The sequence below is a fragment of the Camelina sativa genome, chromosome 15 (genome assembly GCF_000633955.1).
Source record: "Camelina sativa cultivar DH55 chromosome 15, Cs, whole genome shotgun sequence".
Classification (NCBI taxonomy): domain Eukaryota; kingdom Viridiplantae; phylum Streptophyta; class Magnoliopsida; order Brassicales; family Brassicaceae; genus Camelina; species Camelina sativa.
Genome location: NC_025699.1, coordinates 28,751,354 through 28,761,159, shown reverse-complemented (window position 1 = coordinate 28,761,159; position 9,806 = coordinate 28,751,354). Strand labels below are relative to the sequence as shown.

At 35.3% G+C, this 9,806-nt stretch overlaps 2 protein-coding genes and 1 long non-coding RNA gene across 4 annotated transcripts in view; all 3 read right to left on the bottom strand.

Annotated features, from left to right (window-relative positions):
- Positions 1–1,853, bottom strand: part of LOC104747784 (pentatricopeptide repeat-containing protein At2g20710, mitochondrial) — a 2,789-nt gene extending 936 nt beyond the window's left edge. Inside the window, exons 1-2 of one of the 2 annotated variants that reach the window (XM_019237212.1) lie at positions 1,491–1,853; positions 587–1,373 (exon numbers count right to left, since the gene is read on the bottom strand). In XM_019237212.1, coding sequence (XP_019092757.1) covers positions 587–1,373; positions 1,491–1,751 — 1,048 coding nt within the window. In that variant the 5' untranslated portion in view covers positions 1,752–1,853. Of the gene's footprint in view, positions 1–31; positions 1,374–1,490 lie in introns of those variants that run through there. The other variant, XM_010469476.2, reaches the window with a different exon arrangement.
- On the bottom strand, positions 4,653–5,750 carry LOC104747782. The gene is made up of 2 exons (XR_761236.1): positions 5,603–5,750; positions 4,653–4,992 (listed from the first exon to the last, which is right to left on the bottom strand). It is a non-coding gene; the product is annotated as an uncharacterized LOC104747782 (long non-coding RNA).
- On the bottom strand, positions 8,389–9,792 carry LOC104748907 (the record flags this gene model as incomplete). The annotated part of the gene is made up of 3 exons (XM_010470486.1): positions 8,389–8,897; positions 8,994–9,215; positions 9,607–9,792. Coding segments are annotated over 3 exons (762 nt in total), but the record flags the coding sequence as incomplete, so codon positions are not given.

Genomic DNA, 9,806 nt, shown 5'->3' with positions numbered 1-9,806 from the left:
ACTAGATTAACGGTACATTGAGGAGTAAGACTCATTCCAAACAACAGTCTTGAGAGACCAATTGGATTTATACGTACATTTTCTGTTTCATCTATCATATAGACTAAATATAAGTTGAGAAGAATGAGTTAACTAATGAGAAACGAACGCCTAATAAATTGAAGTCAAACTAGATAACAGAGTTACAAATATTGTTGTGGTCAATCTTCTCCACCAACGTATCCTCCTCCTCTGATTGCCTCCACCATCTTCAGGCTCAGTCGGTCTTTGTCCATTGCATGCAACACTTGCTCTCGCTTGTTCAGGAGTCTCAGAATGTCGGCTGTACTCTCAATGTCTCTCCGACCCTCCACATATTGCACGCAGGCATAAGCGGAAAGAGCCATGCTGCTCTTTGGGTTCCAGCGGTCATGTAGCCTCCCCTCCATGGCCTCTGCCACACTCTTCATCCTCTCTTCTTCTTTATCATCTTCATCCTCCACTAAATTAGGTACCTTGTGAGCCAAACTCTCCCATTTGGTCTGCTTCTTCCCAAGCATATTCACAACCTTCTCGGCCTCCTCCTTGGCGCATCTGTTCTGGAAACCAAAGTCCTTGAGATCAAGACTGGGACAGTCATCCCACTCTTGGAGAATCTCATCGAGATTGCCAGACTTTGTAAATGAAGAGATGATGCGAGAACAAGTGGAGCTGTCAAAGGAAATCCCGTAGGCCTTGGCCAAGTTCCAGAGACGGGAAACGTCATCAGTGAGGTTCTCTGAGCAATAAGCAAGGATGAGACCCGCGTAGATGGAATCTCTGCAGGCAGCACCAAGCAAAGGCTCTTCTGACCTACGAAGCAAAGCAAGACCCTTTTCCTTAGAGCCAGCTTGAATGTAGGCCAAGCCAGGAAAGAAGAATGTGACCCATTTTTCCTGAATCATACCCTCCCACTTGCTCAAAAACCGCTCCATTCCTTGGATGTCTAAAACGGAGGCTATGGAGTAGGAAGTTAGGAGCTTATCAAAGGAGAGGCCCTGGGGTTTGATGTTTTGGTCGTCCATCTCGCGCAGGAGGTTCACCACCATGTCGTGATCATCAGCCTGGTGGTAGAGGGAGAGCATGGTGCTGAAGAGTTGAGCGTTGTGGTCAGCAAAACCAAGGTCTCTCATCTTCTGAAAGGTGATCTCGGCTAGACTCAATGAGCCTCCCTGTGTTGTGCAGCAGTTGAGGAGAGCGGTGTGCAAGTAAAGATCCCTCTTTTCTACAGGAACAGTCTCCAAGAACTTGGCCGCTTCTTCCACGCCACGAACTTTAGCAATCAAGAGAAGTCGACTCTCAAGATCCATCGAAGTCAGCTTGTAGGCTTTTTGGTCACTCATCCATTCCGATACCTAAAATAATATTGTATCCATAAATTAACAACAACACAATACAATACAATACAGTACAATCAAACAAACAAATTGAAAAAATCAATCAATCAATCCACACAAAAAAAAAAAAATAACCTGGAGGGCATGGGAGAAGCGATTGGATCTGTGAAGCGAGGAGATGATGCTTCTGAGTTCTGCAAGTGCCGTTTGATTCCCGCCTTCTCGGAGCAAAGGGGTGATGGAGACCGTCGAATCTTGAACTCTCTCGATCCGACGCCTGAGAGTCTCGTTAATGATCTCCGGCGAAGGTATGGTTCTCGGGGATCGAACGAAGGAGCGCCTGCAAGGAATGTTCCAGAAGAAATAACGGAACTGTTGTCGGAGAAGATGCTTCATACTCCTCACACTCACTCTCTCACCCGACCCAAATCCCTAGCTTTTCTCGTCCGCCAGAAAGATACGACGGCACTTCATACTTTTTTCAATTTTTTTGTTTTTGTTATATACTGTATTTTATATTCCTTAACCGGAAAAATACAATTAACTTCCAATTAGACAAAATCCGGTTTGAATCTCCCGGTCCTGAAATTGATAATAGTTAAATCCAGAATTCTCATATGATTAAGTGGGGGTTATTAGTTTAAGATTTGAAAAGAGTTTTAAAGACTTTAAATGTTATGTAGAATCTGTTGTTATTAGATCAAGATTTTGTTAAACTCTGTTAAAATTTAGTGTTATTAGTTTGTGATTTGTAAAAAGTCATTTAAAATCTTAACAAATCTGAGTTATTGGATTCAGACTTTTATAAAATCATTAAAAATTTTGTGTTATTCAATTAAAACAAAAGAGTCTAGGATTGTTAATGAGTTCAATTATTATGTTATTGGTTCATGATTTTAGACACTTTCTTTACAAAATAAAGTCATGGAAAGTATCATAAAAATACAGGGATTGTTTGGAGGACTTTACAAGATTTTAGAAAACTAATCAACAAAACTCTTTAGCAATCTTTAACAATCTTTCACTTATTCATTTTTAATGATTTTGTTGAACTCTTCAAAAATCTTCATAAATCTCAAACCAATACCACCCCTAAGGCAAGTAAAAAAGTGTTGTTAGATCACTAACTTATAGTAGTACAGCTTTGATCAGAACATCACGAGCCTACTCGTATTAGTACTACAAAATATGTTTCTCAGACGATGTAGGCAAAATTCGAATGGTCCTTTTAATTCAGCAGCAAGATCATACTAGTTAGCGTGTTGTCAAAAAAAAAATCAATACGAGTAGGCGGAAATAAACCTAAACCAACTCCGGTTCATCGATCGATCGAGATTGATCATAACGCAATTGATTATAACAGATAGGACCAACTCTATCTGCATTCATCGATCGATCATAACGCAATTGATTATAACAAAAAAAAAAAATCAATTGATCATAACAGCTGTTAACAAACTAAACCTAAACCAACTCCTTCCTGTTCATCGATCGATCGGTTTAATGCCTTTAATCAGTGCTTCAACCGGTGATTCGATTTCACAATTCTCTTTGTTAAAATAACAATAATTCTCACAATCTCCTTTAGTGCAAGTAGTTGGAAATGCAGATAGAGTTGGTAGGGAGAAGCAAACAATCTCCTTTAGATAAAATTAATAAACCTTTTGAAGAAGATTGTCCATGTTCTGATTATATTGAGGGCCCTTTCTCTTCTCTTATTAGCTTGACGGATTTTTATATCTAGCGCCACTCATATTCTTATTCTTTTGACAAATTTCTAGAAAAAGAATTGCTTTGATCTGTTTCTGCCTCAATCTTCACTAGTTAAGGCTCTTAAGTGAAAGTTGAAGATTTTTCCTCCAACTGTCCAAAGATTATAGACGTTTCAGTCAAATCACAAATTTAAAAAAAAAAAAAAAAAAAAAGCATTTTGTAAAATGGAAACATGACACACCCAAAATTAAAATTCCAGCAGCGAGATGAATTAGTTAAGGCTAATTAATGCTTTATTTCTCAGTTAACGATCCTTCCTCTACATATGGTTAAGAAGCCTTATTAGTCCTTGCTCTAATTACGAGAGCTTAACAATATGAAGCGTTTTCTTTAATTTAAGAAAACAGAAAGAGAATTCCAAACCAAATCTATCTTTCTACAAGCAAAGATTCATTCTAAACCATTTTCTAAGATTATAAGAAGGTTCATGGGGTAACAGAGATAACAGCAGACTCATGAGGAGGCTTCAGAAAAGAATCATTCACTCACTTGCTCAAAGCAAAAAATAACTTTGATCAGGCAATGTAGGCAAAGATATGAAACATCATCACCAGCCCCCATACTCAATATTGCAAAAATAAGATCATTCACAAACAAAACAAAACTATCATATATATAGGCCTCAGAAAACATTTTGTAAAAAGTTGATATCATGACTTAACTCAGACAATGTAGGCAAAATTTAAATCATCATAGGCCCTTTAAAGCAGCAACAATGAAAGATAGAGAGATCACAATGAGCCTCAGACTGATTATTAAAAGATTTGATTTCAGTGATAAATCAAACAATGTAGACAAAATAACATCAATCATCACAGGATCATATCATTATCTAAATTCTAAACCAACCACCAAAGCTCATCAAAATATCAAGATTCGTACTAATAACAACACATACTAGATGAATAATTATAATAAAAAAAGCTATCCTATGGCTTCGCAAAGCATGAAGACAAAGATTAACACATGATGCGATGAAAACAAAAGTGTTAATCTTTGATAGCAATAATGAGCGAAAAAAACTTATAAGGACGCTCATAGAATAAATATCTGAATTACTCTTATATTTTCTCTCCGCCACCACCAAAGTTTGGTTTCTTCTTTCTTCTCTGAAACCCTAGAATCTCTCTTTATATATAAGGACGCTCATAGCGTTGGACCTGAATCTCCAAACTGTGTAGAGGCCCATATTCGGCCCATTAAACCTTATATGGATCCACCCGACGGGAAACACTGTTTTTTGGAACTTGGGTTTGGCCTTTGGGTATCATTATCTTCATTTTACAAATTTTACTTTTCTTTGATATTAAATTTTATTTTTTGGGGTTTAAAGTTTTTTTTTAAAAAAAAAATCTGGGTTCATTAATGTATAAGCTTATCTTTATGACTTTATTTTTTTGAATTACAGCTGAAATTTGAAAGAGAGGTTACCTTTTTGAAATCTTTCTCAAGGGAATGTCTTTCTTTTTTCTTTTTCTTTTTTAATTCAAAGATGATCAATTTTGTAAATTCATTCATGCATCATACATAATTAATAGATCTCATTATGGAGGTGTGAAATTGGTGAACATCCCACAAATCTTGAAAACAAAGGGAGGAGAAAGAAAACAAGATTAACATCTTAGAGATCAACGGCGAACGATTTGATAAAAAGAATGAAAGACACAAAAAAAACAACAACAACAACAACACAATTAAGATAAAGACTTCATAATTATAAATGAAGAAAAAAAACTTAATAATACGATAGAAAGAATCAACGACGAAGGTTCTTGACTTTGGACCATCCTTTCTTACAAGATTTGCTGACAACTCTGATGCTTTTCTTGAACAGATGTTTCAGCTCCATCGCCCTTACCTTCACCTGTTCCTCGANATCATTATCTTCATTTTACAAATTTTACTTTTCTTTGATATTAAATTTTATTTTTTGGGGTTTAAAGTTTTTTTTTAAAAAAAAAATCTGGGTTCATTAATGTATAAGCTTATCTTTATGACTTTATTTTTTTGAATTACAGCTGAAATTTGAAAGAGAGGTTACCTTTTTGAAATCTTTCTCAAGGGAATGTCTTTCTTTTTTCTTTTTCTTTTTTAATTCAAAGATGATCAATTTTGTAAATTCATTCATGCATCATACATAATTAATAGATCTCATTATGGAGGTGTGAAATTGGTGAACATCCCACAAATCTTGAAAACAAAGGGAGGAGAAAGAAAACAAGATTAACATCTTAGAGATCAACGGCGAACGATTTGATAAAAAGAATGAAAGACACAAAAAAAACAACAACAACAACAACACAATTAAGATAAAGACTTCATAATTATAAATGAAGAAAAAAAACTTAATAATACGATAGAAAGAATCAACGACGAAGGTTCTTGACTTTGGACCATCCTTTCTTACAAGATTTGCTGACAACTCTGATGCTTTTCTTGAACAGATGTTTCAGCTCCATCGCCCTTACCTTCACCTGTTCCTCGAATGCTCCCATCTTCCTTCTTTTTTCTTTCTCTCCGGAGGTGAGAGAGAGAGATGTTATGTACGGAGTATATTTTTTTGTAACGGAGGAGGAAGGCTTTTTATCAAAGTTTTTGTTTATGCCCCTCGTCTCTCTCTTAATATATATATGACTCTTAAATAATATGGAGCTGTCAATGTTATTAATAGACTAATTTGGAACATTACTTACATAGGCCTGGGAATTAGAACCGAACCGATTTGTCCGAACCGAACCGAACCGAGATTTGGGCAAATCGGTTCGGTTTAAATTAATTGACATAACCGATCGGAATGATTTTAATTTTGGTCGGTTAACCGAAATTTTTGGTTCGGTTCGCTGGAACCAAACGGTTAACCGAATTAATAAAAACCCTAACCTAATATTTGTATCCAGCCGTCGTTCTTTCTTCTCTTCTTCTTCCTAACTTATCGATTCTTCTTTTCTTATGGGCAAACAAATAATTCTTATTTTTCTTGTTCTTTCCTTCTCCTTCTATTTCGATTCATCACCATAATCTTCTCCTCCCTCTTCGATTCATCATCATCTTCTTCTAATCTTCTTCAATCCATCACTGTTATCTTCTCTTTCTTCGATTTATCACCATAATCATCTTCTTCTTCTTTCCGATTTATCATCTTTATAATCATCATCATCATCATCTTCGCCTTTCAGATCAATGCTTAGGACCTCCACCATTCAGAACTGGCCGTCGGGATGTCGATCCATCGCTTTACAGTTAAAAAAAAAGTTTTTTTTTTTTTTTTAAACAACTCAATTGTGAACCGAACCTCCGAACCGAAATAACTGATTCCGAACTGAACCGAACCAAAATCTTAGTCGGTTCAATTCGGAACAGTTTTCAATTTCCAAAATAACCGAAAAACCGAAAAACCGAAACCGAAAGCCCCGAAGAATCCGAAGTCGCAGGCCTTACACCTAAGCTAAAATAAAGCTATCTCTGCTGTTTTCTATTTTTTCTTCCTATAATTCTCGTTTGTCTAATTTTGTCATTGCTTTAATATCCAAAGAAATAAAGTCTTCTTTTTTTTAAGGAAAAAAGATGGCTAGCTACCTGAAATATTGGAGAATGCATGGTCACACATGCCAAGTATAATATTGTATCATCAACTACACGAAGTATATGTATTGCATGGCCACATGCATGAACTATATGACGTTATGTGGTCAACACCATAGACATACAATCCGGTACACCGGTCGAATGATTCCGGCAAAGACCGACATTGACTCCGGCGTTGACTAACATTGACCAAAAAAAATTGTATTTTAATATTTTCTATTAAAAAACAAAATCATAAATTATTATATTAAATTATATATGGGTTTTCATGATTAGAAAACACATTCTATTCAATATCTAATTATTTCTATATCTCTAATGTATTCATTCTTATAATTAGTTACTTTTATTTTTGAAGCTAAACTAATAGTTAAATAAAATTATTAATAATTATTTTCAAGATATATATATATATATATATAACATATGTAATTATTAATGATTTTATATATATAAATCTCTGATCATCATATTATTTAAAATTTTAAATACTACAAGAATCAATAAAATCAAATTCAACTATTTTCATTAGAAAATAATATGCAAAAGATTTGAGTATATGACTCTTTACTTTAAAATTTGCATGGTAAAGAGTATACAAAATTTTAGATACTCTTTGGTATAAAAAAAATTTACATACTCCTAATAACATGTAAACAATAACAAAAAAATTAACACTATTTACTTTTAATAGATAAAATATAATGATACATAATTATTTTCAATATATAACATAAGGGCATTTGCAAAAATCCTCTTATTCTATATCCTTTTGCAAACATATCCTAAAATCAAGATAAAATCTATTAATATCTTGAAAATAATTATTAATTATTTTTATTTAACTATTATTTTAGCTTTAAAAAAAAATTAATTAATTATAAGAATAAATACATTAGAGATACCTAAGATATTTAGATATTGAATAGAATGTTTTCTAATCATGAAAATTCATAAATAATTTAATATAGTAATTTATTATTTTGTTTTTTCATAGAAAAAATTAAAATACAATTTTTTTGGTCAATGTTGGTCAACGCCGGAGTCAACGTCGGTCTTAACCGGAATTATTCGACCGGTGTACCAGATTATATGTCTATGGTGTTGACCACATAACGTCATATAGTTCATACATATGATCATGCAATACATATACTTCGTATAGTTGAAGATACAATATTATACTTGGTATGTGTGATCATGCATTCTCCAATACTTCGTGTAGTTAGCCATCTTTTTTCCTTTTTTCTATGTTGAATTGAACAAAATAAATTATTAAGTTATTAGTAAATTGTGTGTTTTAGCCAGTTAATTGAATCATCTGGTGCGTCCATCCAAATTAGGTTATTACACGTGTCAGATACAGAACCGTTTGATGTTTGCGGTGAAAATTGCCAGCTGTGCAGTCCTCATCAGGGCAGCAGGACCACCTCCTCCATTGGTCCTCTCTCTCCTCTCTCTTTCGTTTTCAGTTTTCACCCCTTTGGGCTTTGGCCTTTAGATATCAGAGAACAAACTATTTTTTAAAAAATACGTTTGAAAAGTTCTGATTTTTATATGTCACACAGCTCAAGACAGGTAGATCTCTCATCTTTGCATTGCATACACTCAAATCCTTTTTGGTTTGTGTTGTTTTAGTCAAATACACTTTTATTAAACTTAAAACAAACAAAAAAAAAGGCAGAAAGATTCTATCTTTAAAGCTTCTTAAGGAACAGATCAGCTGTTGCAAACACACACACACGGACACGATTTATACGCTGTTTCGTCTTAACAAAGATAAGATTGCGTTGGAACCTTTTTATTTTTTTTCCTTCTCAGTTACGTCATCTAAACGTGGGTGGCTACAACGTAAGGGACAAGTGTCAATGCATTATACAAGGAGTGGACGAGCACTGACGATGCTAAGTTCCCTGACCAGCTGTAACATGTCCCGAGGACGCACCCTATACCAAACAGCTGCACAAAATCCTCACCTGACAAGTGAGCTGCCGCAAATACTCCTGAGCTGATCACTAGTGCCTTCCACCATTCCATTCTCGACGCTAAGGAGGTTAACAGAAACCGTCTGTACACTGTCTCCTCCAGGATGGGAGCGACAACGCAGTAGAGAGCAAAACACCCGCTCCTTGTTGATACATCCCCGCTCACCATTATGTTCTCCAATTCTGATTCGTGCGCAGCCTGAGATTCAAACACATTGCTTCTGTCTGCTATGTTAAAAACGGTTTTTCGCAGAGATATGGTAGAGATCTGAGATAAGGCCATTATTGGGGATACCATAGAACCAAAGAGTTGATCAGAAACAAGCGACGTGACGAAGATAAAAGCCACAAGACATCCCAAACCCAAGGCTGAGCCAACCACCCAGTTTCTTCCTTGCCTCGAGTCATTATTACCCTTAAGAAAGTTGATTGATTTGAATTGAGGCCTCGCAGTGGCCCTCAGCAGCAACACTGTCCCTGCAAGTTCTACCATTTGGAGAGCCACAAGTGATAGCACCTGTACATTGAAGCCACAGCATCATGAATCAAACACGAAAAAAAAAAACCAAATGCATCTCATGAAATGTAACCACCATACAGAATCAAAAGGCCATACAGATCACCACTCATGAATGCATCTCACATATGTAGAAAACTAAACTGCGGTATAATCTTTCTGCCGTTTGCTCATTTCTTAAGAATTCAATTCAACATGATATCGAACATTCTGCTCTTACTACTCTGATTCTCTGAAAGGAAATCATGCTGTAAATGTAACCACAGAAAGAAGTACATAATATATAACTCATCTCTAAAGTGTAGAACAATTCAACTAGATATCGGACATTCTTCTCTACCTAGTAAATGTAAAAGCTTCCGGAAGAAAAAAAAAAGGAAAAGAGACTCACTTGGGTCTGAGGATGAAGAACCTGCTGATGGAGTATGTTGGCAACAATGGATAAACCCCCAAAACTGAGAGGAATATGAAGAGAGAAGATGTAAAGAGCAAACGTGCTCCATATGCTGCTATGCTCCCATGGAATCTCTGATGCCAAAACCGAGAACCCACCTTGTTCATTCCCCAACTGTTCAATCTAAAAAAAAAAAA